The sequence below is a fragment of the Lycorma delicatula genome, chromosome 1 (genome assembly GCF_047948215.1).
Source record: "Lycorma delicatula isolate Av1 chromosome 1, ASM4794821v1, whole genome shotgun sequence".
Taxonomy (NCBI): Eukaryota; Metazoa; Arthropoda; class Insecta; order Hemiptera; family Fulgoridae; genus Lycorma; species Lycorma delicatula.
In genome coordinates, this window is record NC_134455.1 from 293,297,347 (window position 1) to 293,317,445 (window position 20,099).

At 28.1% G+C, this 20,099-nt stretch overlaps 1 protein-coding gene across 1 annotated transcript; it reads right to left on the minus strand.

Moving 5' to 3' along the window:
* Positions 1–11,640: 11,640 nt before the first annotated feature.
* Positions 11,641–16,891, minus strand: LOC142332824 (uncharacterized). The gene is made up of 2 exons (XM_075379446.1): positions 16,604–16,891; positions 11,641–13,253 (listed from the first exon to the last, which is right to left on the minus strand). The coding sequence occupies exons 1-2, from the start codon at positions 16,860–16,862 to the stop codon at positions 11,722–11,724; spliced, it is 1,791 nt and encodes a 596-aa protein (XP_075235561.1). The 5' UTR covers positions 16,863–16,891; the 3' UTR covers positions 11,641–11,721.
* Positions 16,892–20,099: the final 3,208 nt, after the last annotated feature.

The window sequence follows — 20,099 nt, forward strand, 5'->3', positions numbered from 1 at the left end:
TAATTTTGCTGTTTAATTTTAACTAATTTTACAATATCAAATCTACCTTAGCCTGTATAGTCCTTACATGATAGACTGATTACAATTCAAAATATTTCCAATGTGCATCTTTCAGTAAAGATTTCCAATAAATTTGATACAATTTTAATGTGTTTATTTTTATTTATTTCGAATACTAAATTTTTCTCATATTATTTTTTGCATCTTTTAATAATCTTCTTTCAATTGCAGAAAAATAATCGTACAGTTATATTTCTTAAATTTAATTTTCAAAAATTAAATTTCCTCGAAATTAAAAGTTAATTAAAAGTTAAATTAAAAGTTTATATAAAAAAGGAAATATTCTTATTATTTTGTCGGGTAATTTATTCCTGAAATGTTTTTTACCTCTCATTTATTGTAAGAAAGTTACTTGTTTCTGTTTAATATATTAATATTAAATACAATTTATTATATCTGATTTTTTAATCATCACATGGGTAGAATAATAAAGTTTTACTAAATATAGTTTATTAAAAATATATATGTAACTAAAAATATAATGTAAAGAAAAGGCAATATAATATAAATATAGTTTATAGTTGTTAAAAACAATTATATTCTTGAACATATAGTCGGCATTCAAAGAGATATATGGACTTTAGTTACAGCATCAAAGTAAAGTATCGGATCAAAGTATGGTGTGTTTTTTCCTTTTGTTAAATGAAAAAAAAAAGGTTCAAGAAATTTTCTTGTTTACTCACAAATTGAGAAATAAAATAGAATATAGTGTTTAAAAAAAACTCGTAAGTTTACTGATTAAACATTTTATGATATTAGTTTGTTCATATGTTGATATAAAACTATTAAATTGTAAAAGAAAAAATTATTTATTATTTATTTCCGTAACCATTTTAATCATTTATTTCAATAATATTTTTTTCTTTTTTTAATAAAATTGTTTGGAATACAAAAAAAAATTAGGATATAAAATATTTATTACGATTAATAAATGAATGGGGCTGTATTGAATTATTCTGATGCAACGAAATGTAGAATCTGGAAGATTTAATCAATAGTATACTTATATAGTATACTTACAGTATATACTATAGTATACTTATATATATATATATATCCACATTCATGAAAAAATCTACTTAAATGTTCAGAGATATGGTAAATATTCTTTACTAAAATGGAATTACAGATAACTTCATTTATGTGACTACTCCACCAGTGTTTTTATTATTTATTGAAATTGCTGTAAATTGTGTTGAATATTTTTAGACTGTAACTTAAGGAAAATATTTTTATAGTTAGATAATTTTACAAACAATAAAAGTAAGGAGAGAGATTGGGCTCTTAGAAAATTGTTATATCCAACTTCATGTAATAATTAAAAAGATTAACAAAGAGAAATATATATATTTACGGACCCGCGCGCCGAAATTCGAAATATTTATATATATATATATATATATATTCTATATATTAATATTATATTCTTGTGTTTTATATAAACACCTTATTCACAGTCATTTTAACCTTAAGTTTAATTCTTTTCTAATGATTAATTTTAAAATGCCCGAGTTCACTGATTGCTTTTGTTTTCTTATTAAAAAGAAAAAAAACAAGCTTAAACTCTAGTGCGATTTTTTAATCAGTAAAATTTGCAGATTTAACAATGTTTATTCTTGCTTTAAAATAGTTGCTTCTGAGGTAAACGGTTTAAAATTCCTAAATTTGTATCGTTTTCAGCTTTTTAAAATAATCTTTCTTGTACGCTTTTCCTCAGTGATAAAGACAGAAAAACCGACAACAATATCTCTACTCTGTTAACCCTTCAGTCAATCAAAAACAGAAAATAATTATTTATAATATTAATATTATATACTCGTATATATACTGTAAAAAAATGAATGTTTGTTTATTTGTTTGTCCCGAATGCGTTCCTATACCGTTCATCCGATTGCAATGAAACTTTGGTGAGTTGTGCCCACGCCCGCAAAGGTTTCTGCATTAGGTTGGACCCGCTAGGTTGCGCTGAAGTCGAGATATTTCGAAAAATTGTATTTATGGCCCGATCTTGCTCATATTCGGTATGTATATTAGTTTCATCAAAATAAATATATTTTTTTTTTTTTGCAAAAAATGGACCCGCTAGATGGCGCTGAAGTTGTGATATTTGGAAAAATAGCATTTATGGTCCGATTTGGCTCATATTCAGAATATATATTAGTATGTGAAAAGAAATATTTTTGCGAAAAATGGAAAAAGGAAATAGGGAGAAAGGGGAAAAGGAAAGAAGGAAAAAAGGAAAATGGGAAGAAGGGAAAAAGGGAAAGGTTAAATTTTATGAAGTTCCGTAATATTCAGTTTTTTAATATTTTATCAAACTTTCATTTGTGTTCATTTAATCTATATACATACTCAAATCTAGCAATGGTGAAGCATTGCCGGGTCAGCTAGTTATAAATAAATAAAAAAACTGATTAATAATGTAATTATTACATTATTAACCAGTTTTTTTATATAATTATTATTAGATAATAATTATAACAAAAGGTCCTTTTCAATCATTTTATTTTCAATGGTAATCAGAGATATATTTTAATATGTAAAAAAGGAGGCTATATTCAATTTTTCAAATAAATTCAGATAAACAGTACATTAATCATAAAATATTACTTAAATTCTAGCTATTACTTAAATTCCCTAATAGGAAATCGGCCTTCAACAAGAATAAATCGCCAACCAAAATAATTAAAAACTATAGGTAAATCATAAACTCAATTTCTCATTATATTGACTAAACCACAATAATTCTGGTACATAAAACGGTACAGTCGTCTGTATCTGAAAGGCTTGCAATATTTATTAATAAACGTTGAATCAAACCCTTTACTATATTTGTTATTGATTAGTTGTCAAACTACAGAAGATAAATACTGCAAAGGCATATACAGAATAATACTGGAAGAATGTAAGAAATTTTCTGGTTATGTTCTAATGGTGATAACAGAGAATAAAATTCGCAGAAACACAGGTTCGGATACGTTAGCGAGTGTCTATGGCGAGAGATTTTATCCTGATCTCTGTTTCTTCCGTAAAAATAAGCCATACTGTGATTCTTGGGACCAAGAATAAACAGTAAATTTAGCGGTTCTGTATGAAATCTGATCCAAAAAGTTAAAAGGCAGGTCCTAAAACTGTGTTTTCAATAATTTTTGAGAAATATGGGGTAAAAGGCAAAAGATTGGGGTCGAAATACACACTATCTTTTTGTGTGTAAAATATCTTTGTTAAATAAGTAAAACACATATAATGTTAAAAGAGAACTTGATTCTTAGTAAAATGGGATGAATGAAAACCACAGAGACTAAATAGAAAACTAAGAATTTCGAAGTTTATTAAAAAAGAAAACATACCAAAATGTGGCAGATTTTAAAAATGTATTAAAACAGTATTATAATATTGCAATAAAAAAAAAAATATTTTAGAAAAATAATAAACATGAATATAAACAGTAAAACTAACCTAAAATGAATTAAGTTAACTGCTGTAAGTGTCCTCCGCCAGAGTAGATATAGGAGTCTACTAGAAAACAATGTTTTTGGTGTCTTTCCACATTTAACATGGTTGTTTCCTATTAGTTGTACCGAACTAAGAATTCTAAAACTGTTTTCCTGTACTGCACTTTTGTTCATATACTAATGATTTCAGGTGAACAAAGAGGTAGTAGTCCAGATACTAACAGAACAGGTTGGACACGGTGGACAGGTTGATAGTCAGGCAACCTTGGAGGTCAGTTGACAGGTCCGTCAGTCCATTTCGCATGTTTAAAAGTCAATTAAAGTGTTGTCTAATTGCTAGAAAAAAGGATGGAGTTGCCCAGTCATCCTGGAAAATAATTTCTCTTCGTTTTATCAAAGAGTATCTTCCACTTGCTCTGGTAAATAATACTGCAGAAAGTTTAAGTATGAATCACCCGAAACATTCTCATTGAAAATAAATACAATTTTTTTTTGGAAGTTTTTAATAAACTTCCTGATTCTTATTTTGTATTTAGTTTCGCTGGACTTTATTTATACCATTTTACTCAAGATCAAATGCTTTACTAGTTTTGTTTAAAGTATCTCTATTTTTATTACTATATTTTTAATTTATTTTACGCAGAATATAAAAAAAAAATATTTTTTGATCCCAGATTTCAAAACACATACTGTAAATACAGTTCAAAGATTTACTTTAATTTTCTATTTTTCAAGTCATATTATAAATAAAACCACTAAATTTATCCCTTAATTTTATTCCCTAGAATTACGATCTCACATAATTTTTCCGGAGGGCGCGGTAACCAGGACAAAATCTTTCGCCAGGTGACACTAGCTAACGTCTTCTTCTTCTAGATTTCACCAGAAAAACATACCCTGAAAATTTGTGGTTCACTTCCAAATTCACTTAATTCTTCGTGGATCACTCTGTATAGCAATCAACTATAGTAGCAAACTTTCGCCGGTTTCCGTGGTGCGAATGGTACCGTCTCGGCCTTTTATCCGGAAGTCCCGGGTTCGAATCTCGGACAGTCATGGCATTTTCACACACGCTACAAATCATTCATCTCGTCCTCTGAAGCAATACCTAACGGTAAACCCGGAGGTTAATAAAAAAACCTAGTATCCTTGAGGTTAAGTTGAGCTCTAAAGCGATACGGTTATGTTTTTTTATGCTTCTCCTGTTTTACCGTGGTTTTTTACTGCTATTTAGTTGTTTCCTTTCGTTTTGAGTTCATTGTTTTGTCTTATGTTGTTTTATATTTCTGTTGTTTGTTTGTTTCGTTGTTTTATTTTCTGTTAAATAAGTATTTTGCTTTTATGTCGCGGTTTTGGGCCTAGGGTAACTAAGGCCTGATTACATAATTACAGAGTTGTTACAGACTACAGACTGTACTGTAGGGTTAGACATTTGAGTTAAAGGAGTTCCTAAGTTGAAGTTTACTTTGTTGATGAAGCACAAAGGAAGTAAACGGGTGAGAAGATGGCTCGGAGGCAGCAGAGGGCTGTCGGTCTGATTGCGTCAACGAGCAGGGATATCGAGGAGGACTTTTCGGCTCTTCTGGTCTGGTCGGACGGCATCATGGATGGCGGGATGCGTCCTTTGAAACATTCGAGGAAGCGAAGGCTCCATAGTTCCGCACCAGCAGGTGAGGGGAAGAAAAAAAAGCAAGTTTCTGGAGTTCCTTATACTTGCCGGAGACAGTATCTGATCTAGAAAGGTCTTCATCTGTTATGGACACCTCTTGTATAGGTGAAGAAAAGGAGGGAAGCGTACAGGTCGCATGGAAAAGGGTCTTCAATCGCGGAAGAAATATTTTGTACATACCTACATACGACCGCTGAAGTTGAGATCAAAGAGTGCTCCGAGCGTATGAATAATCATATTCGTATGTTGGAGGAGTTCGCAGATATTTTGGATGAAATACCAGTAGAGCCTCAGCGGAGGTCATCTATTCGGCTGAGCACAGCAGATGAGGCTACACAAACATATTTTATCCTCACTAATATGGAGTCGCAGACTTCGGATGGGAGTCTATAACGGGCTGCAACTTGGTCGTCGATCGACGAGTTCCGGCGCGCGATTGATGGCCGAGTTGCGGAGGCAGATATTGAGCTATTAGTTCTTGGAGGCTGGCCTCAGGAGATCTTCCTATCTTCAACTCTATTGGAAAACACCGCTCAGTTGCCGGAGGATATTTTGGTTTGCTTGGATTGTAGACATGGCGTTGGGAGTCGAACACCCAGAACATGCACTGGTATTCCGCAAAGCTTTATGGATTTGAGACCTGGCCCGAGCAGGCAAATTGGAGGTGGGCCAGGTCCTTGTGGAGCAGTCCACTGCACGTGATCTATCCGCTGGGGACAATGGATGTAAATTTGATGTGGCCGGACTGACTAAGCTTCAGTGGTTGACTCGGTAGTTGGGGACTGCGAGTTGGCCTTGGTCAACTCTTGGATGCAAGATAAACAGGATCGACTAGACTGTTGTTGTGGGCCCTCGGGTCAGTTTGGGCAGATTCTACGGCGTTTCGTGGAGTACATGTGTAGGCGGGTGGAGAAGAAACATTATGTGTGTACAACACACAAGTACAATCAGCATCGTCGTTAAAGAGCAAGAGACCACCTGTGGGTCCGCCGACAACAACGGTGGTATTCAGGGCAGAAGGTAAAAACGTTCTTTATTTTTCTATGCACAACATATATAAATGCTCTTTGCACAGTGTACTTAATCCCTCGGTGTTAATTATTAATTATTAATATCACATTATTAATTAGTTTTAGGATGATTTGAAATCTAAGAATTTTTTAATGAATATATGTAAATATAACACGAGAATAATATTATACCCTAGATGTATACATATATATAAAATATTGTAATAATATTATACGAGATCTGTAAATAAAGTAATGAGACTATTTTTTTTTTTTTTGGCAGCCAAAGTAGCAGCATTGTAAGTTACTAGCAAACATATGAACAGCTGATCTATATTAAGTATTAATATTTTTAGTCTATTGTTGCCATGTGTGACGTAAGCAAATTTTTCGTGAAACGAGTTTTTATTGTATGTTACAAAAATGAGTGATATTAATCATGAGCAACGTCGTGCAATCAAGTGAAACTTTTTAAAAATTGAAAAGGTCTTATGGAGGTGAGACTCTGTCATGGGCCCAGATTTTAGCTGGTTTAAAGCATTTGCAGATGGCCGAGAATCAGTTGCGGACGATCCACACTCTGGTAGACTATTAACATCAAAAAGTGACGACAATGTTGAGCGAATCAGAGACTTGATACGATACAATCTGAAAGTGATTGCGCCAATTTGAAAGTGATTGGCGCAAATTTACGGCAGTTATCGTGTTCACAAGAAAGTGAACTATATATATGTAGAAATGTGTTTATATACTTCTGAACTGATGGTGGTTTTGGGGTCTGGGGATGTGAATCGCGAAGATATGTCATTTTTTTTATATGTAAATTTTCGACATTTTCGAAGTCGAATCATGGTACCCATTATAATAGGGAGGTTTCTTATGAAATTTACCTAAAATCAAACTCCAGTTAGCAGTAGCTGATTTCACTCATGGAAACGAACTATTTATATACAGTCTGATTAATTTTATGAAACGTAACATAATTTGCTATGTTTTAATTGAATAAAAAAAATGTTTCAGAATAACTTTTTTCCAGTTTTTCTTTACATTATTTTTTTATTTCCTTCATTAATATTTCATTTACAGAAAAAAGTCATTGTAAATTATTTTAAGCTCTTGCTGAAACGGCAACTTGAAAATGCAGCATTGATGATTTATCATTAAATCTGTCTTGCTAGTTCTGTTTTGTTGTGTTTTAGTTAGCAGTTGTTAGCAATTGTTATTGTTAAATTAACAAAGAAAATTACATACAGTCATGAATCAGATACATAATTTCTACGGTGTTTAATTTAACTAAAACTTAACTTAAAAAATCGTAATATCCATTTGGAAGTCGTCATACTGATTTTAAAAGAATGAGATTTAAGTGTTGCTAAAGAAAACTTTCGCTGACGAGCTCCCGTATTTAGTAAATATGTAACACTGCGGAGATAGAACCTGCAGATATAAAATGCACCAAATTGTATATACGTATTTATAATTTCATTATGATTTAAATTAAATTAACCTACAGCAAAGGTTTATGACATCAGTCAGTTTATAATAAAGGAAACTTAATTTTGGTTCCAGGATAAGGTGGATACTAGGATAATAAGAGTAGAAATCGAGTAATATTGTCTACATTACTGATAAAACTGACAATATAGGATTAAGAAAGGCTGTAAGATTATGTCGGAGGCTAAGAGATTGCTATAGAACAGAAATAATACGAAAATCAGTCATATACCTTACAACTTAAATAAATTCTAAAAATGTCATAAAAAACAGCTATGTTAAAAATTTCATGTTATTTCATTCCATCCCTTAGCAAATTTGGTACCTTTTTTTACTACCTTAGGTCAGAATTAACAAATTCAAGCGACAGAAAAATTTTTAAATATTAATTTTAATATTGTTAAAGAGGAAGTCATAACCAGAAGGTTATATTCACCAACGTAAAACTGAAAACTTATTTTACCTAATAAAACAGCCCACCAGTTTTCGTATAATCATAGTTATGAAAAGATATCCCTATTAAATAATTCATATGTAACAGAGTCTTTTTAGTTATTTTTACTATTTTTATTATTTATATTATACTTGCTCATTATAATTAATATTATTTATATTTTATATGGACTCCATAACTAATTTTCATGAATTATCCTCATAATTCAAACATTTTTTGGATATTATCTTAAACTTTTTCTATTACACCTTTCTTGATTTTGTATTTTCATGAATAAAAAATTATTGAATAATACATTGAACACATATACATTGAATAATAAATGTAACAAATCTCATAATATTGCTGGTAAGAGATAAACTTCCTGAAAGCCTCATAAAACGTTGTTACGCTACGTCAGCGGTGAACTGTATCCAAGAAAAAATGTATTTACCGATGTACCGTGTAACTAGAAACATTAACCCTTCTTATTTACGTGTCAAATGAAATGTTATGCGATGAAAATTTGTAATCGTTTCTCTCATTTAACATTCTTATAATTCATTTAAATCGTTTAAATATTATGGATTTATGGAAACAACTTCGCAAAACAAAATTATTAATAATATCAATAATAATTTTTTATTAATTATTAATAAACACATTTTTAATATTTAAATTTAATTTTTGTATAGAACAAAAACATTTATATTCTAAACATTTATAATTAAACAATTATGTTCCTACGTAGTTCAATCTGATTAGCATTAATAACAGCACAGTAGAGTACAGGTTTAACAAATATAAAGTACTTCAAAAGACAGAGTCTAGTAAGTTATGTTATCAAAAGGAATTATTTTTATTACAGATAGGTATAATAATTTTCTACATGTCACAAAATACATCGATATAAAAATTATTACATTATGGAAATTGTAATAAATTTATTAGACATAATAATTTGTTTTCCACATATAAAAAATTACATATTTTCTATACAAATATTGATATACGTATCTCTTTCCCCGAGTACTATGTGAGCATTAACTAGGTAATTTATTCTTATACCTAATTACCTAGTTAATATTTGGATTTAGAAGTCACCATAGAAGGCATAGTGACTACTATTAGAATTAATTTTAAATTATAAATTAAATTTAAATTGAACTATTAACATTTGAAAATATAACCTAAGCACGATATTACTAGATTGGGGCTTGCAAATACTCTTTAGGTAAATACCTAAAAATAATTTTCGGGTTTTTAAATTTCTGTTTTTTAAGGGATACGATGGTATATGGCTTGGCCGCTCATCCAGCACAGCTATTGTCACTGTTACTGTATGTGCTGCACCTAAAAAGAAAAAATAGAAAATTTCGTTGGTTTTATTCTTAACTAAAAACATAAAATAAAAAATGGGAAACGCAAGAAACCTATAGCCGGGCAAATCCATGACGGGAATGCTAGTATATATATATATATATATATATATATATATATATATATATATATATATATATATTACAGTTATGTCATTAAACATACAGTTACAGATAACTGCATTACAGGTAAATTATTATTTTATTTACAATTCAAATAAATTTGAGCTTTCTATCATACTTAAAAAAAAAGAAGCAAGTTATAAGTGTAAAATAGATAATTTCACGCACAAACTTTTATTCTGTATAATCTTTAACCAACCTATTTACTGCATTTCTAGGTAAAGTGTGTTTCAAGGGTTGTGGTACTGGTACATATATTTAATTTTTTATTACGGGAAAAATTAATTCAGAGTTAAAAAAGTTACATTTTGACGATACAACACTTTGGAAAATTTTAAGTACAATTTAATTCATTATTGTCTGCTTTCAGTTTTCTTTGATTGTATAAGTTTGTTTAATAATTTACCTTATGTTAATGTACTGAACCTTTTACCATTACTTCGTATTAAAACGTAATTACACAATATTTCGGAAAATTAAGATTCCAGAAAATTGAAGATAAGTAAAATCCGTTTTTTATTTAGGTGGGATCATTTTCCAGGATTTACTTGACAATTTCTTAATTATTTTTTTTATTAGATTAAATATTTATTAATGATATTTGTGACGACTAAAATATTGACAGAATTGAAAGCAATGAAGTAATCCAAATTGGATGAATAACTGATGAAATAATGAAAGCTTTCGTGTAAAATGTTTTAAATGTTTATTTATTCAAAATAAAAATTAAATCAAGCGTAAAAACAAAACGACATGTAACTTAACTTCTTATTAAAGAAATAGTCATCACATCTCAAGAATGGTCTACCTCAGACCGCATAAGACTACACTTCATTTACACTCATACATATCATCCTCATTTATCCTCTAAAGTAATACCTTACAGTAGTTTCGTAGGCTAAATAGAAAAGAAAAAAGAGATAGTCATACCTAGAACGTATCAAATACTAAAATAAAATTAGAAAAAATAATCGTAGTCTCCTAATTGCTTTCAAAAAATCATATGCGGCATCTTTTAGTTGTGAGAATCATGTTAAATAATTCAATTATTGCATTACTAAACTATAGCTCCACGAGGAATAACAAGAGATATAGTCATTTTTCTTATGATCGCTGAATCGTATTAATTTAGAAATTAATTTTGAGAATTTTAAATAATTTATTTCTAATTCATTTTTCCATTTCTAAATTGTTAAAATCCTGCAAAATTCCTTTTCTGAATTTACCAAATTTATTGTTAATAAGAGCGGCTACGTAAATGCTAAATAGAAAAATGTGACATTCACCAACTGTAGGCATCGAAGAAAAACTTTCTTCCTTGACGACTATGTAAGTATAGCATGGTCTAATTCTAACTACTTTAATTACAATGTCAATAGTTGGAGATAAAAAACATTATGAAATTCAAAAAAGTATTTTTAATTTTTAATCACTAGCTAATTCTATCATTCAAATTATAAGTTTCGGAGATGCAGAAAAAAAGGCGTGTAACATCTTCAGCACACAGTATTTTATAAAGAAAATAAATCATTGTAAAATTAACAAATCACAAAATATATTTTCAAAATGGGTAAGTTGCATTTATCATAAGTTAACACATCAAAAAACCGACAAGAAAAATATATACTGTCGTAGTAGAAATCCTTTATAGAAATTTTAATCTAATTATTTGTCATAGAATACCGTTTTATTAAATAATTGTTGCATAGTAAATAAAGATTCATTAAATAAAATTATAAACTTATAAAAGGAAAGCCATTGCTTTGTAATTTATACTGGATTGTAATTTATATGCAAAAAAAAAAACTACATAAACAAAACTGAAAAATTGCAGATATTTTATTTTGTAGAATAAAAACTAATTAATTAAGGGAAAAATATTCCTAAGGTATAATCATGTGAAATTTATGTTGCTGAAAAACAATTTTAACAACTTAAAGAAGCTTAAATTAGGTTCTCTATAAGCGAATTATTAATGAAGGTGAATAACGAATTCAATAAAATTAGTAAACAAAAATTATATTTAATAAAATACTTTATTTATTCAACTAAAACAAAGTAAATCATATTATATTTAATAAACAGAATCAGGTTGCATTTACATAGCCCATTTCAATGACTGAAACCAGCTACTGCTAACCGGAATTTGGTTATTTTGCTTGTTTGCATTCTGGTTGTTGTTGTTGCTCTGGTTCTGATTACTCTGGTTGTTGTTGGCTTGATTCTGATTGTTTTGGTTGTTATTGTTGTTGTAGAGAGCTTCTTGGTTATTGTTCTGAATTTGATTGTTCTGATTCTGGTTGTAATTGTTGTTGTTGTTGTTGTTCTGGTTTTGGTTATTGAAATTGTTGTTGTTGTTCTGGTTTTGGTTATTGAAATTGTTGTTGTTGTTCTGGTTTTGGTTATTGTAGTTGTTGTTGTTCTGGTTTTGGTTATTGTAGTTGTTGCTGTTCTGGTTTTGGTTATTGAAATTGTTGTTGTTGTTCTGGTTTTGGTTATTGTAGTTGTTGCTGTTCTGGTTTTGGTTATTGAAATTGTTGTTGTTGTTCTGGTTTTGGTTATTGTAGTTGTTGCTGTTCTGGTTTTGGTTATTGAAATTGTTGTTGTTATTCACGTTTTGGCCGTATTGGTTATTGTTGTTGAAATTATTATTATTGTTTTGGTTGTTCTGATTCTGATTGTACTGATTATTATTCTGGTTGTTGTTGTATGAGTTTTGATTGTTCTGATTCTGATTGTACTGATTATTATTGTTGTAATTGTTGTTCTGGTTCTGGTTGTTATTGTAGTTATTCTGGTTTTGGTTATTGTTGTAGTTATTGTTCTGGTTTTGATTCTGGTACTGGTTGTCGTTATTGTAGATATTCTGGTTTTGGTTATTATTGTTGTAGTTGTTGTTCTGGTTCTGATTCTGGTACTGGTTGTTATTGTAGTTGTTTTGATTATTGTTATTATTGTTTACATTTTGGCCATACTGGTTTTGATTGTTGTAATTACTGTTCTGGTTTTGATTATTGTTTTGGTTGTTGTAATTTTGATTGTTGTAGTTTTGGTTATTATTGTAGTTATTTTTCTGATTGTTGTTGTTGTTGTTGTAGTTGTTGTATTCATTCTGGCCATATTGGTTCTGATTATTGTATTGATTGTTGTTATTATTGTACTGGTTATTTTGATTGTTGTTCTGGTTATTGTATGCATTATTGTTGTTGTATTGGTTCTGATTGTTGTAGTCATTCTGATTTTGGTTATTGTAGTTGTTGTTATTGTTGTATTGGTTGTTTTGGTTATTCTGGTTGTTGTTATTTATATTTTGATCATTCTGGTTCTGGTTGTTGTTGTTATTGTTGTAGTTGTTGCCGTTGTTGTAGTTATTGTTGTACTGGTTTTGACTATGATTGCTGTTCTGATTCTGTTGTCCATTTTGGTTATTGTTGTTGTTGTACTGATTGTTTTGGTTATTTTGGTTGTGATTGTTATACTGGTTGTTACCGTTGTAGTTGTTGTAATTTTGGTTGTTGTTGTTGTAATTGTTATTTTTATTGTTGTTCTGGTTATTGCTGTTATAGTAATTCACATTTTCGTTCTGATTGTTATTGTTGTACTGGTTATTGTTATTTCCGAACTCGTTATCTGAAAACAAAGAAATATTATTTTTCATCTGAATTTTAAAAAAGCATTTGGCAGTAAATTCTGAATTGAAATACGGCTATCTTTAATCTATATACACTATGCTTTAGTTTTTCAATACCTAAGTGTTCGTTAATAAAAATTAGCGTAAATAGGCCCTATCTATGTACTTAAATCATTGAAACTATATTATTGCTTTTTTTTTCACGAAGTAGTCTGAAATATAGGTCGTTATTCTTCATGTTTGGTCTTTAGCAATCTTGGGTTATACTTTCGTATATATATTTATGTATTTAAATTTTCTTTAGATCAACCTTTGTAACAACTACAAGATCACATTATTTTATTTAAAATGTAAATATAGTTAATTAAACCTGTAAATGAAGCTCTCACTAAAATTTCGACTGTTTCATAGGAAATAGCAATTTGATGTTTATAATTAAACGTTCTCCACTCACTCGCACCCAGTATTACGTTTTTTAATTCGAATACATTCAACATCGATAAAAATCCGACAATGAAAATAATACTTGTATATTGTCTTAACATAAATGAGTATTAATTACTATGTGCAACTACCCGTATGTGCAAATAGTTATAGTTCTGTTCATATCTAAATAAATGTCTTAATTCTTTTTATATTAACACAGGTTTCGTTGAAAATAAAAAAAAGATCATTTTTAAATATTTTGCTATTTTTTTAGAAACACATTTACGCAGAATCTACCGTATATATATTAGATGAAATATACGAATTATTATTGTTATTAATTTATAATTATTATTATTTTTTATATATATATATATATAAATATATATACAAATATATGTCAGAGTAATTTAGGTGGGTAAAAGGGTAAAAATTTGAGTTGCTAGCGAAAAATTTCGCCCGGATTTCAGTTTCCCCGGTGACATGAAGTCATACTGAAATTGTTAAGGTGTTATACAAGGATTAAACTTGATGTTTCTTGATCTGAAAAATCAAATAAAACATATCCCAGAACGGTGTCATCCGTACTTTTTTAACACTTGCGTAAAACAGAAAAATTCGGTGACGAAAAACACGTATTTTTTTTTTTGTTTGAAGTAGAACAACTTTTTAGAGTTTATAATTAAAACTTATAGATAATTTAATTATGAGAAATTTAATAAATTCTATGAAAAACATTAAAAAAAAAAATTTTATTATTAAAAAAAAACTTATCAGAAAAATATTATGAATTTGTAAAAAATTAAAACAGGTATTGTAATAAATTTAGATCATTAAAAAATTAAAATAATTTTAAGTTTCTTTAAAAAATCTTATGTGGACACCACATGACATCATTCTACGCCTATTATTGCATATACATATTTTTTTAAAATAAAAGTACATAAAATTTTATTTCATTAATAACTTCTATTCTACTATTGAATTATTATTTATCGCAAAACATTTTTACAATCAGAAGTTAATAATTACTAATAAATCAATATATTTTAATTAAAAAAAAAGGTAAACAAAATGAGATGAAGTTTGATTCGAACCGATGTGCTTTCCCCTTGCAAGAACCAAATATTTCATTAATTAAAATTTCGTTTGGCTATAACTCTGCAACCAATGAAAATAAGTACCACTTTGAGATATCGTTGAAAAGCTTTCAATGAGGGCTTATTACTTCAGTTAAGAAAAAGTCCAAAATTCAATGTTTTCGGGGCCTTTTTGGTCGCTTTTGGTCTCGTCGAATGTAATCAAAAGAGGAGGTGCACAACTAGATGTTACAACAGTACTCAATCCAACATTTCAACATTCTATGACTAATCTTTTTGAGTTATGTGAGATACATATGTTCGTACATATATATATATAAACAATGTACATGTATATATACAAACGTACAGACGTCACACTGAAACTAATTAAAATGAATTCAGGGATGGTCAAAATGGATATTTCCGTTGAAATCTGAAAACCAAATTTTTTCGCGATCCCAATACATCCTTTACTTGGTAATAGAAAGGAAAAGCATAAGAAAAATCATCAAATTTATTAAATATATAACGTCTTAAAAATTCAACGTAACCTCCTTTCAACGGTGGAACTGAAATCCGGACGAAATTTTTCGCTACCGTAACTCGATAATAAAGCATTTTAGACATATGTTTGTGTGAATTTTTCCCCTTATTTCACGTACTAGATTCAGTTCTCAAATTATTTTCCTTTCCTTTTGTATCACTCCGCAGCGGTATTACAGGAATATTTTTAACATACTATTATAAATAACTACCTATATAGACGTACATAGAATATTTTTTTATTTACAATACATAAATAATTAAATATTTCTATCTGTATACAACCTTTTAAAGCTTCTAAGATTTTATTTATATTATAAATTTTCAACATTCCCTTTTATTAAAAAAATTACAAAAAAAAATATTTTTGAAATGTTCAATAATCAATTATTATTCCAAATTTGTAACATATAATTACAAATAACTAAATTAAATGTATACAGTTATATGAAATATTTTATTTACAACACAGAAATAATTAAATATTTCTATCTGTATACACCCTTTAAATCTGCTAAGATTTCATTTATATATTATAAATCTTACACTTTCTTTTATGAAGAAAATAACAAAAAAATATTTGTGAAATATTTAATAATCAGTTATTATTGTAAATTTTATTATCTTATTAACTGCATAAGAAAGAATAAGCTATTTATAGATAACTTATTCATTTTTAACTTATTCATATAAGTTAAGAATAACTTACTAGATAACTTTAATAAGTTATTTTAAAACATGCCAACTATGCTTATTACATTCATTAATATAACAAGATCTAATTTATATGACCAAGATTTATTAAAATAACATATATTTCTGTTACTTAAAACGAAACAATTTAAACTATTCTTTTCTTTTTGTTTTGTAAGAACAATTTTTTGTATCAAAGTCCAGTTATAACTGTATAACTTTAAATTCTGCATGAAATTAAAGAATTCGGTATTTTATGGTTCAGAACGTTTTGTAATTTAATTAAATCTATAAAAACCTTTTTATGAAGACAAGACTGCATTTAACTTTTTAAAACTGCAGAAAATATAGATTATATATAATAATTGAGATTTATAAATAATATTAATCTTTATTGTAAATTATCGTCTGTCTCCTGTTCATTATTATTGTTTAACAATCATCAAATACACGAAAATAATTTTATTTTTGGTATTGCATTTCATTATAAATGATTAATCAAAAGTTAACATGTTATTATTTGTCCTAAATATTTTTCAATGTACAATTTAATTTTTTAAGTGATTGTACAAATTAAAAATATATATATATAATCATGAACTCACCATTTTGGTTCTGGTTGTTGTTTTGTTCATTCTGGTTGTTGTTTTGGTTATTTCCATTTTGATTATTGTTGTATTGGTTGTTGTTGTTGTTGAAATATTGGTTGTTGTTCTGGTTTTGTTGTTGTTGTTCACTTACTGGAGAAACTTCATTCTGGTTGTTGAAGAAACCGCTGAAGCACTGTCGTTTGGATTGTCCATAAGGATGGACGGCGGCAGCAGCGAAGCCAACGAGAACCAACAATACCAATGAGGACTTCATGTTGAAGGTGACGATGGCAAACCCGTCGCCTTCTTATATACTATACCGTTATCATCCCTACTCGATATCAATAACTAAGGTTGTAGGTCACCCAATGTTGATAATTTAACATAATTTTCAAAAATAGAATAGAATAAAAAAATTTACTTTTCATTAAAAATTTTGTAAATTATTTTTGTAATTTATCTTAAATTTCTTTTTTACTATTTATGAAGTAACATTCTATATTAAAATAAAAATTCTTAAAATACCCTAAATAAACTAACTCTTTCTTAAATAAAAGTAAAAGAAAAAACTATTTTGGTTAATACGCTTTTTTGTTGTAGTATTTCATATTTAGTTAAAATAAATAATACAGTAAATATTATGAGGTTTCTATAATTTTATTTTATATGTTATAAAAACGTTAAGATTTACTACTTTTTGTTCTTATTTAATACTCACTTTACTTTTACAGCAAACTATAATAATGCTTTTAACCTAATTTAAATAATTCAAAATTCTGTACAAACAGTATATTCCTTGAAAAACAATGTTCACCTTTATGTTTTGTAGACAAGCATTTGTCTATAAAATGTTCCTTGGATATCTTCGTTTTTCTAAAACGTTCACATCATTTTGCTAATGATTGGTCTACTGTTACTTTAAGCATCAGTCTTATATTAAACAAGAAGACTGATGCTTAACAACATATTAGTTAGAAAAATAGGTTCTATACGATATGAGTTTGTTTCTTCAACACAATTATTGATTACAGATTAGTGTTATAACCGTTTTTAGTTTTTATCACTGTTACAACGAATCTATTCCTTGAAAATCTTCTTGTTTAATGTATTACAAAAATAGTGTCTCTACAGCATGTGTTTGAAAAAAAACATATTTAAAAAAAAAATTTGATTATTATGATAGCGACTTATTTTCAAATACCTGTTACAGCTTCATTCCCTAGATAAAATTGAAAACTCTTTTTATTTTCAAACTCAAGTTTCATATTATTTTTGTTACAGAATTTTTATTTACGAAAAAATTAGTAATATTTGCTGTAACTTAATCTCATAATAAATTAGATAAACGTAAAAAAAGTTAAAAATATTTATAAAACATATGTTTTAAGATGAGTGATTGCTTTTGCAAAAAAAAAACTTAATATCACTTATTTACGATATCTAATACATGATAAAATTAAAAAGTTGTATCAGCCACTAGTTTAATTCAATTAGAGCTTTGCACGATAAGTACAAATGTCGATTTTCAAAATGTTTTAAATGTTATTTACAAAATATTGTTTCAATTGTTATACAAATTTTAAATATTTATTTTTTAAATTAGAATCCTGAATTTTTGTACGTAATTGTAATATATTCGAGTAACTTTAAAAATAAATTCTAAAAACATATTTTTTAACATTAGTTAAATATACTTTGAAATAAATTTCTCCAAAATCAATTTTTTAAAACATTTCTTATGATATTCTTGTGCAGACATTAAATTACTGCAAATTATTTTACCTTCTGTAGATCATTTACTAAAAAAATTAATTATTTTATTTTAAAGCCGTTAGCATTATTTATTTTAATTATATGATGGGGTCTCCTGGGGCCTTAGGTTGGGGAATTAAAAAATAAAATAAAACAAAAGACGAAGTCCCGTCCACACGGTGGTGATCCGGGGCCGGCTTAGTCAAGATCAGGTCACCCTTCCCCTGTGGTTAGAAGCAAAGGACACAAATAAAAGTAAAAACAGAAGATCCAACCGAAGGGGCTGATCTGTTATGCCAGACTTATTGACGGTAGGTGGGAAGACCCATTTAGAGTTAAAGGACGCTCCTCTGTGGTAAGCTTTATTTAACTGTATGTCCGGCCCAAGGGAGTAGGAGAAAAAATTATATAATGGAATGAAAAAGACTGGTTGAGAAATACTTGAAGCAGACGTCGGATAAAGAATAAGTTGTTACTAAAACAAAAGATGAATGATATAAAAATCAAAAAAATTTTAATTACTAACTTTGTGGAAAAACCTACATCAACGTCCTAGAAGATATAAAAAATATTCGGTAGAGAAAAAAAAAGGTAGAGGATCATGTTGTATAATTAACAACTATAAAGGACATTAAAGAAAATGGTAAATTATCTTGTTCATCATCTAAAAGGAAAAGTGTTAAATATTGAAGGAAAATTATTTATCATTTTCCAATGATTGAAGATTTATGTTAATTTATTTTTACAATAATGTTATGAAGGATAGAATAGAAAATGAAAAAATTGAATTATTAATTTATTTGTTTTTATTAACAATAAAAACAAACTTTTTTTTATTAATCGAATTATTAATTTGTTTTTTATATTTTATCATGAGATAAAATATAAAAAAACTAATTAACAATAATCGTTGTAATTAAACTGAATTAGTCTGATGCAAGGAAAACTCATTATGCTTGTAAAAGTAGTGCTTATCTTTCTTTTTGAAAACCAGATAAAATAAATGGCCAATAATTTAAAAACAGTTTAAATTTGTATACCTAATACGACATTTTTTTTTTTGTGCCGCTTTCCACGCCACAAATCTTTGAAATAAGAATCTACTGCAATAGCCATGTGGATAATTCTAGAAGATCCTGATTCTCATCGTTGATGAAAATTCATGAAATGAACACATGTTAAAAGAAAAATTTGTGTTTGTCTATAAAAATGTCATTCTTCTACGACTTACATATTTTTCAGAAAGTAGCTGAATAATTTGGTCTTGGCCATAATAATTCAAATTAAAGCAAATGAGAACGTAATACCCTTTTAATTATTTCTACTTTTTCCACTATCTCATCAAATGGCATTTTTGTTAAAGTCTTAAATAAAATCGTTTGCAGAAATAAAATTTGATTGTTGAAAACTATGTAAACATATTAAGTTTAGTTCATATATTTTTGGACGGTGTCGTAAACAGCTAACTAATTTTTGTTTCACATAAAAATTTAACTTTTGGTTCTTCCTTAATAACTGAATTATTCTTTCTTGTAATGAAACCCACATATAAATTTTTAATTAATCTATTATCCAGCAACTATTATACGATTAGTACATTGAAATTCTTAGATTATTAGATTTTGTGGGGTATATCTTGGACATGGGGAACCGAATTTCGTTTCATGATATCATTATTGTTTGTATTTGAATAACTAAGCGTAATAGAGAATCTTTCACATTTGGAGGTAAAAGTAAGTTTTTAAATTGAATACGAGTG